The 26,702-nt window shown below is 40.3% G+C and overlaps 2 protein-coding genes across 4 annotated transcripts in view; one reads left to right on the top strand and one right to left on the bottom strand.

Moving 5' to 3' along the window:
* The window catches only part of TAB2 (TGF-beta activated kinase 1 (MAP3K7) binding protein 2), a 62,295-nt gene extending 37,585 nt beyond the window's left edge, over positions 1–24,710 (bottom strand). The window contains exon 1 of the mRNA XM_063390365.1: positions 24,480–24,710. The gene's annotated coding sequence lies outside the window, so the exon portion shown is untranslated. The remainder of the gene's footprint in view (positions 1–24,479) is intronic.
* A 186-nt stretch (positions 24,711–24,896) lies between these two features.
* LOC134546964 (collagen alpha-1(I) chain-like) overlaps positions 24,897–26,702 on the top strand; it is a 79,706-nt gene continuing 77,900 nt past the window's right edge. For 2 of the 3 annotated variants that reach the window (XR_010079319.1, XR_010079318.1), the window contains exon 1: positions 24,899–25,197. Coding sequence is in view for 1 of the 3 variants with exons in the window: in XM_063390367.1 (XP_063246437.1) it covers positions 24,897–25,197 (301 nt within the window). In the remaining 2 variants the exon portion in view is untranslated. Of the gene's footprint in view, positions 25,198–26,702 lie in introns of all 3 variants that reach the window. The other variant, XM_063390367.1, reaches the window with a different exon arrangement.

Below are 26,702 nucleotides of genomic sequence, written 5' to 3'. Positions count from 1 at the left end.
AAAAAGCTGTAACTATCTTATCTAAGGCTGCTCTATGTCAAAGCACTTCCAATGGCATCCCAGATAAAACAGTATTGATCTAGAATGTTTTCCAGACTTGGGACTACAATTCTTGAATATTCTGCAATAAAAACCAACTCTACCTTCACAGAATTACTGACAAACTCCAGTTGGAAGGCACTGACAGAGGTCAGCAGATTCAAAGCAGGACTTCAGGTTTAAACCACGTGCACAAGGCCTTGGGCAGCCAAATTCTGAAAAATCACAAGGATGGAGATTCCACTAGGTTTCTGGAAAATCTCCTCCACTGATTAATCACACTCACCAAGAGCAGCTTATTCTTTATATTTCATTGGGATTTCCCTTGTTGGAATCTATTACTTCTTGTTGTTTTGTTTGCTACCTGAGAAAAGCATTCCTGTCCCATCTTGCCTGTAATTCTAACTGTACATTAGTCCATCCTTAGACCTCCCTTCCCCACATTAAACATGCCTCAGCCTCTCCACTTGGATCACTAGCCATCTTATTTCCCTCAGCTGAAGCTGCTCCCGTTAGTCAGCATTTCTTGCAATGGCAGGCTCAAGGCTCTCAGATGCACCCTCACAAGTGCTGAAGAGAAGGAATAATCACATCCTACAGCAAACTGCCTATGCTATTTCTTATGCTCACTCTGAAAAGCCCTTTTGCTTATCCTTTGACAAGTTGACGTATTGAGAAGTACATATGGAGAAGCCCATTCACAGCTGCTGTTTGAAAGTTCTTTTTTAAAAACAAAGTTAATTAATGATGCTTTTACAGTGCCTTTGCATCAGCAGTTGTATTATAAATCAAGTAAAGCTAGGCAAATACAGTAACTGGTATAGAAATACATTTTCTCTACTTTTACACATGTAGTACACAAATCTCCCACATCTCTCTCTTCTGCAGAACATAGAGAAAACCATTCAGGTTTGACAGCTGCCTACTTAATAATTGAAGTGGGGAAAAACACACAGAGAGAAATTAAAGTTATGGGTCTGAATAAGGTAGGAGGAAGAGTGATAGGAAAAATTAAAGACCTCAGTGCAATTTGTGACACTGAGTCCAAATCAAATTCAAACTTCTGTGCCAAGTATTTGTCTGCTACTGTTGGGCTCTACGCAAATCCTCAATCAGCAGCTTCTGTGAGTCCCAACACTTTTTTCCAGACCTTTAGATCCCTCTCCACTAACTAGATGCTTACATACCTTGGTGGAATTTGGTCCCATTTGAGTAAGACTTATTTCTTTCTAGACCCAACACATGTCCTCTCTAGACACCACAGAGAACACATTTAAATATTTGAAACTGAAATTTTCAAATGCCAAACTTTTTTATGCCAAAAATCAAAGCCACTGCTAACATTATTTGCACAGCAGGAAAGTTTTGATGCCAGTATAGACAGTGGAAAAGCTTTTTCAGTATCATATACTGAAGCTCAGAAAAAATTGTCAAGCTCCAAATCTTCCCACGTCATCGCAGCTGGCAGATCTTGCTCTGCCTTTTTGGATAAATGCAGGCTGGCCATCTATTGGCTACGAGAACAGTAAGCCTTGCAAATGGAAAAGCATACAGGTATCAAAAAGGGCTACTATGAGTTGCTACTGGCACCAGTCACCATGCAACTAAGGAAAAAATAAAAATCCAAACCAAAACCAAATGTTTTCAGATGGACTTCTAAACTTTGTTTTCCCCTCACTGCCCTGAAAAGCTGCTTCTTACCAACAAGGAATGGAAACTGGTGCACTTTCCATAAAACAGAAGTTAGCACCATGTTTCAAAAAAATGGTTAGTTATTCTAAATGAGGTGGTACAGTTAATTCCTTATGTGGAAATAAAAAGATTAAAAAGTATTTGAAATGATCTGGCTTCCTCTTATCCTACAGATCTTCCAGAGGGTCTACTGATTAGTCTCAAGACTGACATAAAATCTCTTTTGGTCATTACACAAGAAGTCCTCAGAACAAAAGCTTGAATGACCTTCTATTTTACCCTAAAATCTATGTTCAAGCTGTAAAAAAAGGTCAGTGATCTGCCACTGGAAATGCTGCATCCTCATTCTGACACTGGCAGGGTTCTCTTTTGCACATCTTAAAAAACAATTCCCTCAGTGACTGAACCACTGAGGAGGCCTCTCCCCACTCTTCTTACACAGTAAGATACCTTAACCCTTTCACTGGGAGGCACAGAGGACAGATCCAGAAGTTTAGGTGTGACAGTGACCAACTAAATCACACCAGGATGAATTTTCAAGACATCACAGCAAGAATCTTGACCATATTGTGCTCTTTTATATCAATGAGAGTTAGGTATGTTTAGAATGCATGACTGATTTCAGTCTTCCAAAGAATGCACTGAATTTGTCATAATGAAACACAGGTTGTAACAGATAAATTAATTAATCTAGAGCCATTTAACTTCACAATGTTAAAATATATTCTGAAATATTTTCCCTTTCTTCCTTGTTTCTGCCATAGTAAAATCAATCCCTTTTTATCAGCAGTGAGTCCTAATATGGTTGATAGCTCGATCAAAAGAACCCTAAATGCCACCAATACCACCAACCTCAGAGGCCTTGTATCTTTCAGGAACAAAATAGAATATTCAAGAACAACAAAATCTTCTGTGAACACTCCATTTCAGTCATATGAATTTAGAATCAGGAATTATCAAATGCTCCTAGGCATGGGTTAATAGTAAAATTAGTATGTGTAATAGTAGAATAAAACACATTTTACCCACTATAACGTTTAATAGCACACACTAATCTAATAATTAATTACTTAAACTCTGCAATATATGTAACTTGCCTTTTAAGAAAAGCATTCTCAATTTTTAAGAGACAAAAACCAGCTCTTCCTATAACTTAAAATTATATAAAGAAAATTCAATTACTGACAACACTGGGCATTAGAAATGTATTTCTTATAGATTCAGCACAGGAAACCACTATTAATTACAGTGAAATGCATTGCCCATATTCCTTTTTCCAACATCAGAGGAAATTCTGTATGAGTTGTCTTTACAGCTTCCCAACTACTGCATAATTTTCTCAAATGTCAGTGACTGTAACAATTTCACTCTTGCACGGCTCAGTAAGCTTACCCTTACATTAAAATTTCTCTTTGGTGCATAGGAAAGCTACAAACAGTCAGCAAAAAAACTGTCTACAAAGAACAGATTTGTGCTTCCTTTCCAAGCCACAAAATGTAGAAGTTTAGGAGCCACTTCTTCCCCCCCTATCCATTTTAATGAAACCTTAAACTTTGCATAACTAGAAAAAGCTCTTGGCAGTTGTTGCCATAGGGATAGTGAACTCTTAAAGGAATACACAAAGCACAGATTTCTACTGTAACACTACCTTTCATTTCTCAATTAATTTGTAATTGTTCAACTTTAACATTATATGATAAGTAATGCTGAACAAAAGCATTTGGAATACTAGTTTGTTTCAAAACCTAAGACTTCTCGTTGTGCGTATATTTGAGCCCATTCCAGATGGAATTTGAAAATTGAATTGGATAGAAGGCATCCCAAAGACTCATTACCAAATGAAATAAATGAAACTGTTTTACAACCACACAAAAGCATAGATATTTGCCAACTTAGAGAGTAAAAATCATGAAATACTGCAGCATTTTTTTTAATCCCAGAAATATACCATTAGGTACAGATGACTGAAGGAAGCCCACCCTAGCAGAATGAGACCTGACTACAAAGAAATGTAATATCAGCTCTTAATTATTCAACACTGTACACTATGCATACCAATATGCTGAATTGCAAAATTTAAAGGCAAAGCATCACAAAATTCTAACTAACTAGTCCAAGTAAAGGAAAATACTTGTCTTCCCCCTCTCCTTCTACCCTCTATTTATAACATGAGACTGAAAACTGAAGCTGACATATAAAATGATTTTTTAAAAAAAGAAATTAAAGAACCGAACTGTCCATGTACAGGACATTTGACAAGCAACAGGAGAGCCAAAGTTTCAGGACAAAGAATGAAAGCATTTTTATGCTTTCTTCCCAAAGGGGACCCATAGCTACATAGATTCAACAAAGACCTATAGCTATATAAGAAGGTATTCTTAAGAAATTGCATATTATCTCCTGAAATCTTAAATTTGTTCTTCAGATTTTTCAGCTTCTCATCACATCTACTAAAAAACTGTGAATTTCATTTCTTGTAAGACTTTCTGTTGCTCTCTCACTTTCAAAAATAAAGGTTAAATGAACTGCAGGAACACCAATATGGTTGAAGATGGAAGCAACTATCCCAGCATTACATATATTCCAAGTAGACAGCATAAAAAAAGCAGAGGATGTCTTGATTTCACAGTTCTTCAATTTTCTAATGATCCATATAAGTTCAAACCAGTCTATGTAAAGAATAATAAATTCCACACAGAACTGTTAAGACAGGTTTTATAGGCATGTCTTGACAATATAAATATATCAGAGCAAACCCCACAATTATCCTTTTCTCCATTCCACAGTGAACCTGTGCTAATAAAAGCTGTATCTATGTGAAGAATATTTTGCCAGCATAGTACAACTGTACCTAGAATACACAGATTAAGCTATAGTTTCACAACACTCTTTCCACTGCAGTACCAGCTTAAGCAGCCCTCATTCCTCAGCTGTGCTGGCACAACTGTTTGTGCAGCTGAGCAGTGAGGCCAGGCAGGGAATCGATCCAGGTTAAAAATAATATTTTTCTGATGGTGAATTCCACAATCTGCTTTGCTGCAAAGCCACCTGGCACATTTACTAGTTACACCAGCACAACTGAGGGGCAAGGCAGGAATAAGAAGCTAAGGTCAGGGCAGCCCATGCTAGTGCTGACATGGAAAGAAATGCTCATGAAACTACACTCTTGGTCTTTAAATGTTTTGGCATTCCCTGATTAAGTGCATTATCCAACTACTGCAGAATAAAAGGGAATACCAACTACTGCCTCACAAGCATGTTTAAAAAAAAAAAGAGGTTTACACCTACTTTTCAAAAAATTCTCTGCAAGGGCTACAAGAATTTCTCTTAGAAACTCATTTAAAACAGAAGTTTCAGACTGCCTTCTCCCATCCCCTGCCACCATAATTTCCTGTCTGTGGAAGAAGTGTATTTTATCATTTACTGCTTCTTTCACTAGCTCACACACAAGACTTGACCCTGGATCTCTATCCTACAGACAAAGAGGCAAAATGTAACTCCATTTGTCCTCTTAACAAATCCGAGGGAATGGAAAAGGGGGGCAAAATGAACCGCTAACTACGACGGTAACAACTCTTTACAGCACCTTTGTATGGAAGCGAATTTTCTGTGTTGTGATACAGTAACAATACTAAACCATACAACTCATCTCACAATATTGGCTATTCTGTTCGTGTAAGGGCTACCTTAGCTCCTTGGTCAGATTTTAAGCTTCAGCTGCAATAGGACAAGACTTTCTGTTAGTGATCTACTTTACTCCAAGTTTACTCAAAAAGATGTCTACAAGGCCATGAAAAGGGATGAATCCTTGGCTGTGCTCTTTTGATATAAGCACTTATTATCTCGGGCACGATCCACTGGCACACAAATACTCAGGTTTACAACTACATGGATAAAGCTTCCTGACAGAAGCTGGTTCATATCATGTTAGCATGGCATGGAGCCACACTCCACACACACAGGGAGCACACATGTGTCTCAACCACACTCCAAACAAGCACCCCTGGCACACAGTCTTCTACTTCCTGCTGGTTACAGCACAATTTTTGAGAGTATTGCAATTAATATTGGAAAAAAGTATGTTTTATTTTTTCTTAAAAGGAAAAAAACACGAATTCTGGGAACATTCTATTATTTCATTTTATATCTGATTCATATATACATACTTAGACAAGTCTCTGAACACATATCAAAAAAGTCAAAAAATTAAATGTATTCCAAACATTTAAATTTAAAATACATCAAACAGCTATGTCCAATTTTTGTGGCTTCTTTCTATGAATTTGCTTCAAATCATTCATGAAACATTTTTAACACTATTAACTTAAAGAATAAGGAATAATTTTTTTCACCTGTTAACTTCAGATATTTATCATCAGATTTAATTCAAAGTATAGTTCAGAATTTTTGATAAGAAATACAATATGGCAAACCTGTAACCATAGTACATGAAATCCTGCTGACTCTGGACTACCATTTTTTAAAAAACAAACCTCAAGCAGGAATTACTATAGTGTCAAACACAGACTTAACTAAGCTTAAGCTGGAATTCTCCTCTCACCCGAATACAACTCAGCACAGAATCAGTCAGGTTGGAAAGGACCACAGGGGCTCATCTGGTCCAACCTCCCTGCTCAGGCAGGATCATCCCAGAGCACACAGCACAGGATTGTGTCCAGAGGGTTCTTGAGCATCACCAGGAAGGAGATTCCACAGCCTCTCTGGGCAATCCATTCCAGTGCTCAGTCACCCTCACAGTAAAGTTCCTCCTCGTGTTCAGGTGGAACTTCCTCTACATCAGTTTCTGCCCTTTGCCCTTGCTCCATTACTTGTCCCCTCCCAGGAGTTAAGGTTATGCACTTCCAAACCTATTCAAATAAAAACTAGCCGGAAGCAGGCATTTCTTCAGCAATTAAGAGACACAAAAGAATGACAAGCACTGCATTTGCCAGACCTTGCCCAAATGACTCCAAACTACTGATCATCCTGTGGTATAACTACAGCAGCCCGTATCATGAAGGAAACACCACGGTGAAGTTTTGAGACAGTAGCCTGGCTTCTCATCTGGTCTGAGCACACCTCTTCAGGGGTCAGCTTTCACTACACTACTGTTACAGTATAAATTCTGATAAAATCATGGTCAAACTGTAGCCTGTGGGAGCCCACAAACATACTTTATTTAGGTACTTGTTCTAGCACCTTAACTAGCCTTGTATTACTCTGATAAAGAGTACTGAATTTTGATGCAACCAAATACACCACCCAATACAAGTACTACCTGTTTATCTTGCACAAAAAGTAAACCATTTATTTGAAAATGCCCATTTCCTCTTAGATAGGTCTTACTGTACCATTATGGTAACACAGACGGGCCTAACTAATCTATGCCTTCTCAGAAGATCTTGCAGTAAGATCCTACACAAGAGTAGCTGAGCCAACAACCGCAGCCTGCTGTCACTCAGTGGGGCTGCTTTCTGAACACCACTCCGGAGCTCTTTTGGCAAGTGTCCTGCACCACATCTTCTTGTGCAAAGGTCTGAGAAAAACTGTTTAACAGGACATTATCTATTAAAAGCTAGCAAGTTCTCTTCGGTGAAGTTTCTTCATCTATTTATAATTCACCAGTCATTTTTCTGTGCCCTCACACCTCCGAGCCAGCCTGGCTCAACAGGTTGCTGCTGCCACCTGCCGGAGGAGCTTTACTCTCCCTTCTCCATCACAAAAACATCTCTGGATCTTCTGCTCACCGGACACTTGAAAAGGGGCAGTCCATTTGCTAAGTGATAAGAAAGTGGTTATCTGGCAGGTGAGGGGCAGTCTGAATTTGTCTATAGCAAATGGAGCTGGTTAAAAGAGGAACCAGAGAAGTGCCAAAACAAGCCCACGTGTAGGGGAAGATAAACTTCGTTTGTTAACAGGAGGGAATTCTTAGACTGGCACTGTATTATTTCCAGTGACAGGAACAAGCAGAATGACTGCTGAACTCTCAAGGCTGACTAGCATGTTGCTAGTTATAAATAAAGCCCACCTACTGTTATCATCACCAAAACTAACCATGTCAATATTGCTTACAGAAACCATAGAAAGTTGGTTCCTCAAGTCCACCATTTTCACACACACATTTAAAGACACTTGGGCCTTTGAAAATAAAACTCTTAGTTGACTTTAGGTACCTTCTAGAATTCTTGGTCTTGCACCCCTTTGCAATGAAAATATAGTCTGAAGTATTGAATGAATAAGAAGTAAAGATCACACATATTTAATTTCAAGCTTTCAATGAATCTCCAAGGAGTTGAAACAAACTACTCCACTGTTAACAACTGTGCTAATACCATCAGTCTGGAAAAAGAACAGAAAACCAATTTATCTGTCTAGTAAAGTCCTTCAAACTTGAATTAAGTCTCCTGAAGTTGCAAGTGAGCTAAGGCATGAAGCATGAACAAAGTAACTGACTTGTACAGATATCTGGTAATTCATAAAGATAATAACTTCCACCAGAGTGCCACGGTGATGCATTAGCTTCATCACTCAACTGTGAAAATGCTTCACAACACCAAACATTCAGCTGGGTAGTTTTACATTTTTAACTTTATGACAAATGTAATTTTAGATTAATTGTAGTCAGCATGAAGCTGACTTGAAGTGTTTGGAATTCCAGTTTTAAAAGTAAGAAACAGTCATCAATACAGATGACCACATATAAATGGGCTCTAGTTTTCTGGAAGACTTCAGAAGAAAGTCTGAAAGAAGAAAGAAAGGAATTCTTATCCATACAATTTCTGTTACTTTCTTTCACTTTGTTTCCTTCGAAATAATCAGCAGTTAAGTTTTTCAGCCTTGAAGGACAGAAGATTGTGATTGAAATTCTAACGTCAGTACTGGGCAGCACCATGCAGCTCACTGCAAGACCACTGGAGTTGGCAGAGTGTTTCTTCTACTTACTTGTGTCATTTCTTCATGCACATCCTACCAGTGAACAAAAATATACTCAGAAACCAACACTTTAATTACCCTATATCCCTTTTAATCTAATCTCTTATCTGCTGAAGAGCAATCTTGCCGCAGTCAGCAAGACCAAACCAGGTAAAGATGTAGTGTCTACTAAAGATGTAGTGTTTACCAGGTAAAGAAATAGGTCTGGCACTGTAGCTGGAAGAAAAAGTTAAAAACTGGTATAGAAAGAGCACAGTGCAGATTCCCTTGTAGAACACTCAGGTAAAGTAAAGAAAGGAGGAGAAAGGTCCTAAGAAACATCCCACCAATGAGAAAAATACTCACACAGCAGACACCCAGTTTAAACTGCAGATCTTTGGAGAGGGACAGAAGAGCCAATAATGCCTACTAGAAACAGGCTTTGTCTTCCCCTCTGTTGAGTTCCTTTAACTTAATATATTGATATAAATCCTACCAAGCATTGTATAAAACAACAACATTCTCATATAAAAGTCCATATGCCTGCCTACCATGACTTGCTGATCCAGTTCTTGGCAATTACATCTGCTCTTGAAAGATGTGTTTTACTGGCTGCTCTGATAAAACTTTTATCTACCTCAAAACATAAGACACTCAAAGCTCAGGCTCTGCCCCTCTAACTCCAGCAATTTCCAACATCTTAAATTTCATAATCTGCCAAGAGAAAACTGCTACCTACATGAAGTTGTATGATACATTTTGCATGTAGGGTATAAAAACCCAAGAAAATCCCTTTTTTTTTTTTTTTCTCAAGGAAAAAAGTAAGCACACATGTTCCTAACCAAGAAAAGAGGAGTAAAAAATTCAGAGCAGATTATCAGATAACACTTCCCCATGCACACACACGCTCGTGTTCCTCACTTGTTGTTTGCCCAAATAAAAGCAAATGTCTGCTTTTTATGCACGACATTAAAGGTAAAAACCAAATATCTGAAAGCTATAATCTGGCCCCTTAACAGAGCAAAGATACTTACAACATTACTCTCCCTAACAGCTGAAAAAAAAAATAAAAGAAATAAAAACCCTTCTCCCTCATGAACATCTGTGCCTTAAGAAAAAAAGGTTAAAATAGTGGTGTCAAGAAACTACCAATTCCTTTCACAGATTCAAAAAATGAAGAAATTCAATTAAGAGAGTCAATGAATTATTTAGGCCCAATTAAAAGCCAGTTTGTTCAGAATATCCAGGCAGAAAATTAGGTTCTTCAGCTTTTCAAAGAAAATGGTCTCTTATCTGTCTTTACACCATTCATACAGACCACATTTCTTTTTGCTCAAGAGCAGCTTCAATTAGAATGTTTCATTACAGATAACTCATAACTACAATCCAGAAAACAAAGTCAGTATATTAAAATGTATACATGTCACAGTGTAAATTTTTATCCAACTGAAAAGCAGAAGTGAAAGAAAATCATGGGTTTTGCTAAGGTAAAAATTTTGATTGCATAGAAAATGATTGGCTAATGCAATCAAGTCATATGCTTCTCTTATTTTAATGAAATATAAAGCAGATTTATTCAGAGGCAAACAGTTTGGGTTATTTTAAGGATTTGCGGACATTTCCCCCCAAGAGTTTATTCATAGGGGTCACCTTTTGAGAACAGCAAGCTCAAAAATACAGTAATAACCAAATGTACAATTAAAAGATATGCCAGATGATCGAATAGAACAAATCTTCAGTTTAGTGCATTGCTGTACTTATTTCACCCTTATTTTCCTGAGAAAATGACTACAATTATTAAAGAAAATGCCCTGAAGTTTTCTTGCTAGGCTTCTAATCCAAAATAAATTCTCCTTATTTAATTTTGCCAGGCTTTAAAGTTTTTGCAATTACATGTGAAACTGGAACAGTAGGACAAGCCTCAAGGAAGCATCAAATGCAACTCTTTCACTCTCCTTCAGCATGACCACGGATACCTTGTCCTGCACACCCCAAAATGGTGAAATCACTTCTGGTGAACTCCCATTCCATAGAGGTGGGTAGGTGGAAAGAGGCTAATGAGCAAAGAAAAATATCCACCCACTCTCTGGAAGTACACCGATCATTTTGAAAACACTTGCGCCTTTCACAGTATAACGATATCACCTAGCAGTGCCCGAAGAGTCGGAACAGCCAAACGTGTACCCACTGTCAGACACCTGGCTACTGCTTAGAAAGCCCTGTGGTCCTGTTTCCCACAGAAACAGATCCAAGTAGAATGAAAGGTCTGAAGCACCTGGCCAGGGAATGTGTAGTGAGATAACTAAGCAGCCAAGTACCAACTTGCAACTTCCCTCCTGTTCCCTAATGATAAACCAAGGAACTAAAGGACAGCTTCTTCTTCCTTCTCATTTATGCTGCGTGACTCACCTTGAGAAACATTTATTTCATGAACTTTGAGATTTGATTTAAGTTCCCAGCGACTCTCACGGTATTCTCTCCTGCTCAAGGAGCAGAGGATTGTGTCTCACATGCTTTGGTATGTCTCACACACACTTCCGGGGTGATTGAATACTTTCCTTTACTTCTGAGATGGCTCAGTATTTTCTTTTCCATTTTTCAAGCCTTTACAAAACTCAAACAATTTCTCTAATTGATGGGAGAGGTCCCACTGGTAAATCCAGTGTTTGCATAAATACCTACTGGAAGCAAGACTGGCAAAAAATAAATTCCTTTTTCATCTTAATCAAAGACTTGACTTGTTTACCAATGTATCATTTACTCATAATATTTTAATGACAGTAAGGCTGGGTATTTCAGCCACCCCTTAAAATGCTGTTCCAAAACAATTAATACTGCCACTGTCATTCCCCTGTTCCCAGGCGTGCATTCCCCCTCTCCCTCCCCTCCTTTGAGTGGCCAATTCTGGCACTCATCTGATTCTGCAGCAAGCCAGTTCATGGAGCAAAATCAGGACAGGGAATAATGTCGTGTTAATCTTTTGCTAGTGCAACTTTGAGTCAGATGAATGTCGGATGAACACAGAAAAAGAAGCAGAGCAAATTTACACTGATTTACAAATCACACCCTTAACATTTCCTAAGGATAACCTTGGCTCTACCCAACACTAAATCAGACTTTTCTGCTTTTACATTACCTTGGCACTAGAATAAATACTTTAAAAAGTTAAAAAACTAGCCCTATCACACAAAGCTGCTTCTGGCAGCTGTTACAAACAAGCAACAATGTAGGCCTGTAGGATAAGAAGAAGGAAACATACAAGTTCTAGAGAAGCAATACAAAGGGTAAATAACAGCAAACCACTTCCTTCACTTGGTAGCAGCTATAATTGGAAACAACTCTGTCAAAGCACAGCACCTGAACTGAAAGGCAGTGCAGAAGTTTCAGAAGGATTGGTAGGACAACACCAACAGAGTTGGTGTCCCAGCAAGAGCCAGGGAAGAAAAGACCTTTAGCTATTTAACACAGTACCATAAGCAGAAAAATGGTCACAGAGCTCTCCTTTTCTGACAATCCTCTCCTCTAGAAGGGCAACTGAGATCCTTGAATACAAAGGGTGTCCATATTAGGAAGAGACCCACAGCTGGGCTACCATAGTTTTAGGCTAACAGAGCTTTACTTTGTATCTGCAGTTATCTTCACCTGTGAAACTGCACTGGCAGAAATCCCTGGGGTAATGGTGGAGAACTTTTGACAGCTGCCAGGAAAAAGGGGAAAAGAAAGGGTGAAGTGTGCTCATGGAAAACTGGTTGGTGTTTTCTCTTTCTTCTCTATCAGTTCCCAAACCAACACACCTAAGGACAAACCCAAGATCACCACTGCAACATTTGGGAGGAAGCATCTAGTTTCCATTTATTTTCTGCCAAATTCATAGTAGTAGACAAAAATAATAATAAAAAAAATCCATCCATTAACCTGGGAAAAACCCCTCCACCAACACCAAGATGAGGTAACAGACACTGATAGGCATGTGTCAAATAGAAATATTCATGGTGGTGACCATACAAATTGGTTTTCCTGCTGCTTTTCTTCCTATTTTCTTCTCTATTTCATGCACAAATAGACAAAAGTAACAGACATCTAAGCAGCTATTCCTCTAGCTCCCAGTTAGCTTCCCATACTTATATTCTTCTAGAATAAGACGCTAATTTCCCATCAAGTAATGAATATGTAATTTTAAAAATTGCTATTTTTTTCTAGGTTTCCCACGTTTCACTATGAATTGTCTTCAAGGAAGACAAGAGCGCTAGTTGTTCTCCATCCTTTTATTAAGGAAAGAAAAATATGATTACTGCCCTCGCTGTTATGTAAGGGACTAACATCACTGATCCTTTTTTCTGCATTTTACTCCACACAGGATTCAGGGGAAGGAGATGAACAAGGGGAAAGGAAAGCCGGGAAGAGCTGAAATGTCTCCAGCATTCCCAGCTTCTCAGTACCTATTGTTTCCTGCCGTTACAACCTTTAAAGGACGATCACTAACCCTTTACAAAGTAACTTATTGTCCTGGTTTGAGGTGCTAACCCATGACACTTACCTACTTTTTTCCTACCTTAAACTAAAAATCCTTACAAGAACCTTGACAACAGATACATACTAACAAGAAACTAGCTACCCAAAAGGAGAAAATTAACTAAGTAACCTGCTCTGAAAAAGGACAAGGAAGAGTAACAGGAAAGCTGAGAAAGAATAGAAAAGATGCCTCATGACACCAGGCGAGTAAAGAGCTTTTAGCCTTGTAAGATCTTCCACTTTGTCACATCACTTGGGAAGAAAAAAGGGTCCCAAAGCAGCAGTGAGTTTTACACAAGACTAAAATTCACATTAAAAAATCCAGAGGACTTGCAACTAAGATTTTGTCCTTGTATGATCCCTATTCCAGGCCCTCTCTGTAAACTGTGGACAGAGAAGCAGAAGAAAAGTGCAGAAATAAATTTCTACTCAGATTTTAACTTCCCATGCTGTTTTCTGGATATTGTCTGGATATATTTTCTAGATATTTATATAAGCTGATAGCCTTTTATTAAGGGAAAAAAAAAGAAAATATAAAAAGTATGTACAATTAAGAAGAACTGTTAAACCTCGATGTTCATCTTCTAACCAGAGATATAGCCAGATATTGTGTATTTTCAGGAAACTAAAGAAAGCTGAAAACCCATTTTATAAAAATAAATATTAAACAAGTGCATGGTGAAAAAGTAACTCTGCTAGTCTGGATAGCTCTTCACAGTTTCGACATACTAATACATTTCTTGCATTTGCAACAAAGATAAGAGTCCTGTTAATAGAAGTAGACCGACTTTTGAAAGATAAAATGAACAGTGTCACACAGATAAAGCAGCAAAGGATTTGTAACTATCTGGCTCTGCATTCAAAAAGAATTCAGTTTTTCACTCATCCCACTTATCTAATGCTTGTACTGCAAAACTAGTAAGCCATAGGTTACAGGTAGGCATAATTTAAAAATGCAGATGGGGAATTTTCAGAGGAATTGGCAAGAACCAAGACATAAAAAAAGTACTTCATGCTTTAATTTTGTGATATCGCCACCATTTCCCCCATAAATAAATAACAAACTGAGTTCTATTCCTTCCAATTACATAATTTTATTCTCACAAGAGGTTCAGAAAGGATGATAAAGGAGTGAGGACAAATTCTTAAGTTCACAAGGCAAACAAAGCTGCACTGCTAGGCTCCTGCTAAATCAATTTAAAATCCCAGTCAATCTGTATACAGCAGAAAACAAAGATACAACAGCCAGAAAAGGTGGCAATAGTAAAACATAAAATGAGAAAGGGCTTTTGAAACCAGCGAATTTTGACAGTCTGCAGTCACTGCAGGCATTCTGCAGCATTCATTGATATGACAGTGTAAGGTGATGACTTGCCCTTATCACGAACAGGCAGCAGCTTGAAGCCACACAGACAATGCTGAAATACTGTTTTGTCCAAGACTCTTAAAAACTTCAAACATGACAAATTTTTAACTAACAAGATCCCATGCTAGTGTAACTGTGAATATTTTTCTAGATGAAATATTCCTCTCAGTATAAACTATATTATGTTGAGGCAAGTTGCAGGTCTCAATCTCATTTGCGTTGGCAAGAATTTCCCCACTCATGGATGGGGAGTGGAAAAAACATTCCAGAGAGCTGCCCCTGGCTCTGCACTGAAGAAACATAAGCTTCAGTTTGGCCTGTTCTTTTGGCCACTTTCAACAGGAAGGAAGCCTGTAGCTCCATCAACTCTGCTAACTCCATTAGGTGGTAGTTTGACTTTAAGATATACTTCTGTTACAGCAGAACTACTGGCAACCAAAACCCATAAGAAATCAAACAAAACCAATATAATAAATGCAACCAAGAAAACATGAAAGAAATCACAGCCTAAGCTTTAGCTCGAAGAAGTTCTTGGTATCTCCCAGCCTAGAAGCTCAACACGCAGGCCAGATTAGCAACTACTGCTGAGCTCCAAAGTCCATTCAAAATCTGCAACTAAAAGAAAGAGAACACCTACACACTAGTTTTGATTTACTCATCTTTAAATGAAGCTTTGTATTCATTCCTATGTTTGAACAGCAGATTATAATTTAAGAGATTTACTAGTTTTGTCTTAAAACCATTAAAGGTTTCAAAAGGCTCCAACTCTAGGCCACAAATAATGCTCCCTTGTAGTTCACAGGTGAACCATGAACATCATTACAAAACATCTGTTTTGCTATGCTATTTTAGCCACATTTTTCCACAAGAGTGAACAAGTGCTACACCTTATCTCTCAATCTTTCTCTCTCTCCACAGTTTACATACTCACTGCACTTACACTTACCTATTAGCCACACTTTCACAACTTGCAGCGGGACCTGAATTTCTACTGCACTGTGAAACTGGACTACAGCATTTAAAGATGAGAAAACTTTGGAAAAAGCTCTGTCTCATTGACAAAAGAAGACTGCTAGAACTCTTGCAGGCACCATCACTTAAAGCTAATTAAAATACAGCTGTTGAAAGCACTTAAGACTTATTGATTACGTCCAGATAAGAGAAGAAAAAATACTGTTACCACCTTTTATCCAGGTAGGTCACTAGTGAAGATTTTACAAAGTGGTAGAATCCACAAACATGGGTTTTGTTGTGAAGTTAGTTCAACTAATTAAGTTCCACTTTTCGAAGGGCTAGCTTTTAACGTACACCATTTCACTATTTCAGTTGGTGACTCTGTGAACGGCTGCAGTGCCACAGTGCATAGGGATAATTCCTTGAACTGGTATTCCTGCTTCTCTGTCATAGGACCACTCTCAGGCCTACAGTTTCACGAGGGGCCTTCATCATCCACAATGCCGGCTTAATTAACTCTTACTTCTTCTTCTATACATCTATTCTGGTTTTTCTACTGTATCTCAGTTTTGCAGAAAAACCTATTTATGGGCTCATACTAAGACCACCTCAGTGAACTTAGAAGAAAAGGATGGCAAATCCATGCCCTGTCACCGATGCAGCACAGAACAACCCCCTCAGGGTGAAGCTACAGGAGGCTACCAGACTGATCCAGCAGCTCCTCGGCACCCAGGGGTTAGTCTCAGCCCACGAGATCACCCAAGTTAAATAGCAATCTGGTTAATTTTCTAACTACCCATACACAAACTGCCCTCACAGACAGATGAGACCAGAACAAGGGCCCAGCTGCTTGTGTCAGTGAAAGCAATCTTTCCTCTTCAGTCACAGCAAAACATCAAGGGCCCCTGATGCTCACAAACACCTGTGTTCCTCCATTTTTTGCTCTAAATCTCCTGTCTCAAAGCCATTTTGTTCTATTACTTCAAGAGTAATTCATGTATATAGAATACTGACAAAATAGCAAAAGCATTCCTTTCATGGCAGCAAAGGCCTATTTTTTTATCAATAAACCAGAACCACTCAACAACGTTGCAGCTCTTCCACCAAACAAACGCCATTGTGCGCACGTAACTGCACCACAGCAGCCACCCCCGTACGCCAACTGCTGCATCAGGGAAGGAGGACACTCCTTCCTCCACCCCAAATCATGCAGCTATGCTGGAACCTTCCCAGCTTTGACACGACCAGTATCATCAGAACAGTGAAGATACCACACTCAAACTGATATTTTTCCTCCACAGCATATGTATGAAAGCATTACTGGCAGAAACTGTATTTTCCTTTTGATCTGGAAACCACAGGGGTTTTCAGCCCCATGCAGGGGAAAAGAAGAAACAAATAATGGGTATTTTCTCTGAACCTTGCTGCTTAACACATCACCTGCTAAAGAGTCTCTAAACAGACTGGAAAGAACAGGAATTTCCACAATCCAAACGACAGTTTTCACCTGCTGCTTACAATTTATTTTATTCTCCTTCACCAGATATTGTGGAAGAGGGACAAAATAAAGTGTTGCACTTTACACATGGAAAAGAAAGATCAAAATGGGCTTCTTGTAGAGGCACAGAGACTGATCCTTTAGCAACCTTTTTACACATATGTTCACACTAAGTTTTAACTCAGACACGGAACAAAATTAAATATATATTTTAAGAAATTGCTTGTGGTTAAATTTTCCTTGTATTCAACTCATTTTCCAAAGAAATAAAAAGTTCTCATTCTGAGTGAAGCCCCAAGTGTGTCACAGATGTGACCCACTGTGATAACTTTCAACTCTCAGCTTTGATACACTGATCTCTACCCTAAGCAGCCACCAATGAACACAAGCTAGTGAGAATCTAACTCAAGAGATTTCATAACTCTTCTATGAATTTACCAGACAAATGTTAAAAGTCATGTCAAAACATCACTAAACGAATTACAGCTATCAAAGACAGTTTTAATTGAATTTTAAAGATTAGAACAATTTTTAAATGACTGGAGAACTAACAGGCCTAATAAATGAAAGATAAAAATACTTTGCTAAATGTCTTTGTCTAATCCAATATATACACCTAGGTAAACAAATCTATTATTCGTGGGATTGCAAACTCATCTAGGACTGACTTACTTAATAAATATTTATACACTGCCTTGCACAAAAGGGCCTAATCCACATTAAATTCTAGTCAATACAATATCCTAATCTCGTATTGGCAGTTTTTACAGTAAGACAGTTTTAAATACACAACTTGGTCCATACAAAATAATCTTATCCCCATTTACCAGAGACAAGAACAGTACTTAAAAAAAAGAGAGAACAAGACACCAGATTTTTTTACTGCTTTGTACTTATCAACCTAAAATGCCTTTTTAAGCACACTTTTGCTGAGCCCCTGGAGATTGTCAGTTCCCAGGCTTAAGGCTGTTGGACCTAAGAAGGCTCCTTAAGAAAGATAACCTACCATTCCCTTTGAAAAATAAATGCTTGTTCAACAAATGCAAAGTTGCAGTTTGAATCAGTTGAATGAATAGAAAGAAATCCAAGTACAGAACTCAAGACCTCTTTTTTTTTTTTTTCCTATCATTCTCTCAGGAAAGCCTGAATGAAGCAGGGGCAAACTTAGCAATCATACTCTGAAGAAGAGACGAAATGGGAATGAAATGACAAGTGCTGAATGGGCATCTCAAGACAGATATCCAAGAAAGATTAGAACAAAAAAGAATGACAAAGTGAAGTATAAACAAGAGGGCACTAATGCTTCAGCTATAAAGTATAGATCAGCATGCCTAGGCCAGGTAAACGGAGAGTATATGAATGACCAGATTTCCTCTTTTCTAGCTCATCTACAAATATGATAGGATGTCAGTAAAGTGGTTGGAGGAGATAAATTCTGCATGGCACAGATTTTTCAAGGAGTAAAAAAAAAAAAAAAAAGAAAAAACAAACAGAAAAAACTATGAATGCTGTAACAAGACAGAAGAGTACTGCAAAAAGAGATGTGTAGCACAGCACAGACATCAGGAGGGAAGACTTAAGTTCTTAAGAGTTTAAACACAACACGAATTGACAAAAAATACAATTACAGACCATACTGTACAACTTAAATATTTCTTTAATTGTGTGCTTTATCCCATATAAAGGTGAAATAGTTCATTTTTTTCTACCTGGGGAAATCAGGCTTAGGACTTACACATGGAAAGACTTTTCTGCATTTCTAGCCTTCATTACAGAACAGAAATTGATTCCCAGAACCCAAACAGCTTCAAGAAAAGAGACGATTTATCTGAATGTACATGCCATTTACAGCTTTTGAGGCATCAGACCAGTAACTAATGTCAGTGGCACATTTAAATTTTGAAATTTACTGTATTTTTTTAGGTACTTTACTAAACCTGTCTCATTTAACGTGTTAAAAAAGACATTCTGAGACACTGATAAATGGATGGATCGGCAAGAGATTTTTACACACAGTGCAATTTCCTTTGACAAATGCATTCTAAAGCCCTAGCTTTGGCAGTCTGTAAGAGTTACTCCCTAAACATATTTATGCTTGATCTTTCTACAAGTCACTTATGAAAACACCTGAAAACAGGAAAGCATATTCTTGAGCAATAAAGACAGGCTGCAGCAGATAAAAGGTTGCTGTTAAAGAGTATTTCCCATCTGCAAGTGATTTCTCATCCATTCCTACTAGCATTATGGACAAAGTAGAAGTGTACCAGGCAAATAGTTATTTCAAGAGTCAAAAAACTCCATAAAATCTTTAGTCTGTAATAAATTTATATTAAAAAGCAAATAATTTCAGGCTTACTAAAACAATTTGATACTTCCACGGATCACCTTTACAAATAAATCAGTTAGACCTGCGAGTACATCACACGCAGCACTGCACGCAGCAGCCCACAGAGACGTGATGACTGAATTATACTGCCAGCACGCAACCAATGTGCAAGTCACATTAGCTAAAGAAACCATAACTATACATGATGTAACAATAAAATAATGGTTTTTATAGTGTCTTTTGAGAAAAACATTTATATCTTATGCACTTATGTAACTCCTCCCTTACTCGTGCACATTCTTGCCCCGTGCTGCTTCACACACAGTGTCAGTCTGGGCACTCCGGTTGAATCAGACCCACACACACACACAAGAGCAGGCACAGCTCAAGGCTCTGTAATGAGTGGAAGCAACTACATCACCAGTTGTGGTTTTTTTCAGTCTTTATCTTCTTAAGAAGCTATTTTAATGTGATTTTTATTCAGGGTGCAGTCCCAGAAACACCAAAAGTAATACAGTGCTGTTTCCCACAGATTTTCTCTCTGTCTCAGCCATGCCCCTGTGCTCCAATTAGTCACATTCCACCTCTATCCCAGACGCCGATTATCTTACCGCTCTCTTGCAAACACCGGCCACAATATACTTAACCTCTCATGTCCTCTAACTACTGACTGAAGAAAAGAGTACAGCACTTCATACCTCGTTCTTACCCCACAGACAAGTGGCAGCTAAGTATAGGTAACTGCTAAATTCATGCAAAACTTCCCCCTTAAGAGATGATCTTAACGAAGCCATCAACTTTGAACAACTTTTGTTCAACACGATTACAATGTAAAATCACACATTGACCCTTGGCTAATTTCTCCGCTGAAATTTTGATGAGCTCAAAATTTACTGAGACACGAGATTAAATGAAATACAATTGCTCAAGATTTGTGACTTCAGAAAAGCAAGTTAAAACCAGTTTATACACTACAAAAATATATAAAACCAGCAACTATTTCTTAAAAAAAACCCACAGAAAATAGGTGCATCTACACAATCCACAAGAGAACACCTGATTCTGAACTCCCAAAGTGCAAAAAGTTATTTTCTAGCATGTCCAGTTAACTAAGGCTTCTTAAAGAAATCGCATTTATGTGTTTTGTCCTTTTAATAAATATCTGCATCCTCTGATCATTTTTAAGTGCATTTTAAAGGACATACCAAATCTCACAGATAAGAAGGGTTCTGCAGTTTTTGTGAAAACTGGCAGCTTTGTAGAAAAAAGTAACTTGAATTCATGCTTTCAATGAGGGTAAAAGCAGGTGGAATTCTGCCTTCTCCTTTGGCAGCCCCAGAAGACCAGCCAGTCAGCACCACATAGCCTCAGATTTGATTAATTTTGGAACAACCATAAGATACTTTGCATTTAGGTGGTAATGTACCTTAAGTTAATCACCAAAGCAGTGCGCATGCATATAAAAAGGCTTTGTCCCATTTTGGCAAATTCTAGCAAACCTAACAATATCATGACTAACAGGTGTACTGTCCTAGTTGCTTGGGTGATCATTTTTGAAAAACTCATAGGTACAACTAACAGTTTTCTTCTGCCATGGAGCATTCCTAAGGTAATGCTTTTTTAAACACTAAAGGGAGCACAAGGTTTAAATCCATGCTGAAACACAGATTTTTAAATAATGGAAAAATTAAATTCTGTTCATAGTGCAACCAGGATCTGAATGAGTTTTAAACCACTCATCATTAAAGACAGTGAAATCTGATATTCATCTGTGCTTAGAATAGAAGAGCTACACATTTTGCATATTGCTACAAAAATTGATTCCACACAGCATTTTTCTAAGAGTAGAATGCATATTTCAAACAAAAAAAGCTATTTTTCTGGTAAAATTCTCTGACTACAATTTATTTAGTGCATTACCAAATTATGCTTCACTTCCTGCAACCAAAAAAAAAGATCTAATACATTCTAAAAATATTAACTATTTAACTACACCTTAACTGCACCTATGGCAACAAGAATACCCCAAGTGGTGCTGTTCATTCAACAGTCATGTTCCAATATCAGGATACTGCACACAAATCCCACAGATTTTTTAACTTATGTCAAGCTATTTCACTTGGTTTCACTAGAATCTGATTACCACCAATTAAGGAACACCACCCAAAGGCAGTGTAACAGAAACCAGAAGTCTCAGTAAATGTCTATAGAGTGTTTGCAGTAATTTCTTGATTGAGAGTTGTACTTGCTGATCAGCTCAACAAAAATAAATCCCTAATTTTATTATAATTAGGATAAAGTTCTACAAAAACTTCTGTCAGGGAAAGCACGAATATTATGTCAGTGATTTTTTGGTAAGCATTCTCAAGAGAGGATGAAACTGAAACAACTATTACACTGAAAAACCCCTGAGGACATTGAAGAGTTTATAAAAAAAAATTATCCAATAGTACATCTGACAGCTTTCTTGCTTTCACAGTTGCATTTAAATATGTGGAATCCAAACCAGACCAGATTGCTATGGGTTCAAGATACCTTAGAGCATCCGGCAGCATTTCTTCTCCTTGAAACAGAAAGCACACACTTGCCCAACTGAGATAATCTACTACACCAATGAAGTGAGAAAAACCCAATTTGAATCACTGTATACATTTGTGGTAAAAAAGTTACTTTTAACGTCAAACATTTAAATATTTGAATTTTGAATACAGCTTTGAAAAATCCAGCTCTGAATCACTGGAATTTTTGTTCTGTTTTCTGTAAAAGCACCAACAGTAACATCGTTCAGCATTCCGCTTGCAGCAGTTCAGAAAAGATCAGCCCGATCCCGCAGTCCTGAATTTACAGTCATTTCATAAACTTGAGGTCACGTCTGACCAGCTTAGTTCTTCCAGTGTTTCCAACCATGGAGATCATGATAAGGAGACAGCATTTGCAACAGGATGAACAGTAACACAGTTTTATGTTTCAAAGAACACTCTCACAAAGAAATAGCTTGCCAATAGCTCTTTAAGCTGCCTAGAAAAAAAAAATTGCCGAGAATAATCTCTTCAACAGATGACAGGTTTAATTCTACAAAGACTCAAAAGCCATACCAGTTACCTATCACACCAAAAACAACACAAGACCTTGGCCTTCAAAGCAATCCTATGGTGAGAAAAACCACTATCTTCTTCTGTTCTGTCACTGCTGGAAAAGAGATGTTTCTACCAGGCCACTGTCATAGGAAGAGTGCCCATTTTGGAGAATTCTATTATTTATCAGCGGATATAAAGGAAGAGAGTAGAATTATTTGACTTCTCTTAAACTGAGAAAGATAATGGTTTGCATTTCATGAAGTCTTGAAAAGCTGGCATAAGCAAGGGCAGCACAGCATAGCAAGATGGCACTGCCCCCACATGTAATGATAGGGATGATGCTTTATCAAGCATCTCTGAAATGCAAAATTGGGATGACCCAGACTGAGCGGCTTCCCCAGCCACCTTCCTTACCGCTTCCCCTTTGCAGGCTCTCCCCTGCAAAGCAAATGAGAAAAACCATGCAGGTCTTCTCAGCTTTTAAAAGAAACTGAGACTCAACTGGGTTTATTCTGCTGCAGCACAAACCAAGGTAACTATCTACAGCTAAGAATCCTCAAGTTTAACACATGGACCACAGTCACCATTGACTGAAATTTTCATTTAAAATGGAGAGCAGACCTCACTGCAGCTGGTGCCATGTCTCTCCTAATGTTTCAGTGGAACTTCCCTCTTGCCAAAATCAGGTATCAGAATTCTGGGGTTTGACAAAACCCAATTAAAACAGTATAGGTAAAGAACAAATAATTGAAATATGTATGTGAAACACAAATGCCTAATTATCTGGCAAATCAATGGCTGAGCTGAAAATTATTCCTGATTTCAGCAAATTGTGGGCAATTAGGAATACAAGGCTATTGATACAGCATCATTAGCCCTCCTTATAAAGTAGTGCATGAACAGTACCATTTTGGCAGGTAAAATCATGACATGAACTAATCTGAACAGTCTAAGAAAAGACTATCTGACTTATGGTGATGTTTAGAAGGTATATGTTAGAATATCGAAAAGTACAGCACCAGTATCAGTGTTCTACAGGTGAACTTCAGAAACTGCTTTATCAAGTCTGCATCAGATATCCTAAACTTACGACTAGAAAACCTCACCTGAAACCCACTCTTTGCTAAGAAGCATCCCTTTGGAATTCCTTTTTTATGTATGTGCTTACCATCATTAATACAGAAACACCCACAGATCTTGGAAACCAACCCTGCCGAGCCACCAGGCACAGCACAAAGAACACCAGGTTTCTGCCCTGAAGGCCTTGCCTACGTCTAACAGGACTGAGCATTCAGACCTTTCATTAGAGCTTTCCAATGAATGAGACAGAGTGCTACACACCTCCGCAGAGCGTTCCCACGTCTCTCAGCGGGACAAAACAGAAAAAGGGAAGAAAATTAGAACAGTATGCATCTCCTCTCTGCAAAACCCCTCTTATCAGAACCATTTCAAGAACCATTTCTACTCGACAATTAAATTGACTCGAATAATGGAAACCAACGTCCCAAATATACTATATATGGAATCGAGCCCAGCCAGCCCCCGCAAAGACACGGTCACCAAAACCTCACACCTCAGACACTCGGGTACTCATCCTCAAATGGCGGAGTCTCCCCAGCGCATTCACACCTGTCACCTGCCAGGCGCCGGGCCGGGCCAGCCCCTCCCTCTCCCTCTCTCTCCCCCTCTCGCTCCCGCAGCCAGGCGAGCCCGCTGGCAGCTCCCGCCCCTCCCCGGGCAGCCGCAGCCCCCCGATCTCTCCCCGCGTCGGGGATCTCCAGCCACTCGCGAAGGAAAATAAGTTTCCATCTCTCGCTGAACGCCCCGCTGCGCGTAGGCTTCCCGTCCCTTCCCGTCCCTTCTTTCGCACCCCGCCCCAGCACGCCGGCAGAGCGGGGTGCCGGGGCTGCTCCCTCCCCGCGCACAGGCCTTCCCCGTCTTCCTCACCCTGGCACAGCCCGGGGCGCGCTGAGCGGCCGCGGGAGCCCCGCGTCCCCCGCCCCTCCGGCCCCCCGCGCCTCTCCCTGCAGCCCCCCGGGGATGGGACCAGGAAACCGGCCCGGGGAGCCGCCACCGGGCCCGCCTCGGCGGGGTCAGCCTTACCCTGCTGCCGCTTCTTCTCCTCCTCCTCCTCCTCCGCCGCCTCCCCCACCACCACGGAGGCAGCCGCCGCCACTACCGCCGCCACTACCGCCACCAGCGCCGCCGCCGCCTCCGCCCGGCAGGGGGGACCCCGCCGACCCGACCCGCTCCGCAGCCTCCCGCCGCCGCCGTTCCGCTCCGTGGGGGGAGGAGGCGGAGGAGGAGGAAGGAGGAGTAGGAGGAAGGAGGGCAGGGGGGTCCGTGCTGCCGCGGCGGCGGGCGGGATGGGTGGGGGTGGGTGGGGGTGTGTGAGGGTGTGCGTGCGGTGGCTGTGGCGGCGCCGCTCCCGCTCAGCCGGAGCCGCCGCTGGGGCCGCGCGCCGCTCCCGGCCCCCTCCCCCCGCGCTCGCTGCGCTCCGAATCAAAATAGAGCGACAATATGGCGGCGGCCGCCCCAGCATCGCGAGACCGTGCCGCGAGCGCTAACGGGGATGCGCCGCGCGCCAATGGGCGCCGGGGCGCGCAGGGGGGAGCGCGCGGGCGGTGCCGGCGCCGGCTCCGCCCTCAGGGCGGGGCGGGAGCGGGAGCGGGGCCGCCGCCTCAGCGCTCCCGGGACAGCGGGGAGGCACCGGCGGGACACCGCGGTGCGCGGGGACCCATAGCGGCCCCTTCCTGCCCTGCCGCCACTGCTCCGCCTGGCCCGGCGCCAGAGGAGGGAGAGGGGGAAGCGGCGGTGGCGGGTAGGTGGGCTGCCCGCCCGGAAAGCGAGCAGGGTCCGAAAGGGCTGGGGAAGGAAGGGCAGCGTCTGCAAGGGGGAAAAAAAAGACACACAGAAAATTAATAGTAATTAAGCCCTCCCCCCCAGTTTATATCCAAAACGGTTATTTCGAGGGAATTGCCAGACGCTTTTTATCAGAAATAGGAGCGCTTACTCCACGCAGAGTACGTGGTTTCCATGATCCCTCTGAGGTAGAGAGCTCTGACTAATCCTCTCCCAAAAATGCCGCCAGGCGAACAGGGCCCGGCGTGCTGGTGAATCCCTCTTCCCCTCTCAGCTCCACCAACACCCTGGCCCAGTCCACGACAGGCATCCTTAGTTTCAGTGGGATATGCAAGTAGGTCTTTGTATTTCTATAATTTGGAACTTTCAGCTTCAACGAAAAGAGAAGTTTCTCATTGTACTGGAAAATCATCCAGTAAATCAGCTGAGTTTAGGGGCTGTGATACCTTACACTATCTACTCCTTATTCTTCCTATGTTTGCTTTCTTCGTGCATTTCTTGAATCCTCCTTCCTCCATGTAGTGAGTAAGTGCTGCCCATGTCGTCTATCGATAATCCATCCATCCATTCTTGTGTCATCTTACTCTGAAAGATACATTCAGGCACAGAAATAATTTTAAAGTGATCTTTATCATCTATAGCAGAAGGAAACTGCCTAAAACCCTGCAACCTGGAATGGGACCTGGCAAGGAATGGAATGTGCTGAAGCTTTCAGATTTTCCTGTACAGTGGGGCTGGGCTGGGATCAATAGAGAGATTTTCTCCACCACCTTAACTCCCAGAGTGATTCCCAGCACATGCCAGTGTGTGAAAGGTACTACAAAATGGCCAGACCATAATTATCTCAAACATTAAAACTATCCATTTCAGTGATGTGACCAGAGAGCTGCACTTTCTTTGCAAGAACTCGGCTGTTAGGCTGGGCAATTGACAATTGCAACAGTGAATGACATAAACTAATAAAAAACCTAGCATGCTGTAGGCAGGAACTAAATTACTCGTGACAATTTAGGCTAAGTGTTCTGTTACAAGAAATAAAGTCAACCTTGCCATTGAAACAATGGATATTTGCAGAAATGATTGGAAATGCATTTTCCAAATGAAAGCATTAACAGCTACATTTAGTTAAAGCTGTCAGAATCCCAAGGGAAGCAACTGCAAGGACTGACTGCTTGGAGTAGGCAGGGAGAGAGAGAATACCAAGGAGTGAGTTGTTATCCTGTGAGGGGGAAAAAAATAGACAAAAGGGGAAGGGGAAGACAGGGGTTTTTTCCCCTCACAAAATGTGGAAATATGGGGGGGTAGTGTGTGTATGTATATACATTCCAGTAAGAATCAGTTGTTTTCATAAGCTGCAATGGAGAAGTCTGCAGTTCTTTTGTACATCAGCAGCATGGCACATGAAACACACGTGTCCAAACCTTATTACTCAGCCTATCTTGTGTCAAGCTTATACAGGGTTGG

This window comes from Prinia subflava, chromosome 2 (genome assembly GCF_021018805.1).
Source record: "Prinia subflava isolate CZ2003 ecotype Zambia chromosome 2, Cam_Psub_1.2, whole genome shotgun sequence".
Lineage (NCBI taxonomy): Eukaryota > Metazoa > Chordata > Aves > Passeriformes > Cisticolidae > Prinia > Prinia subflava.
This window is presented reverse-complemented; position numbering and strand designations above follow the sequence as displayed.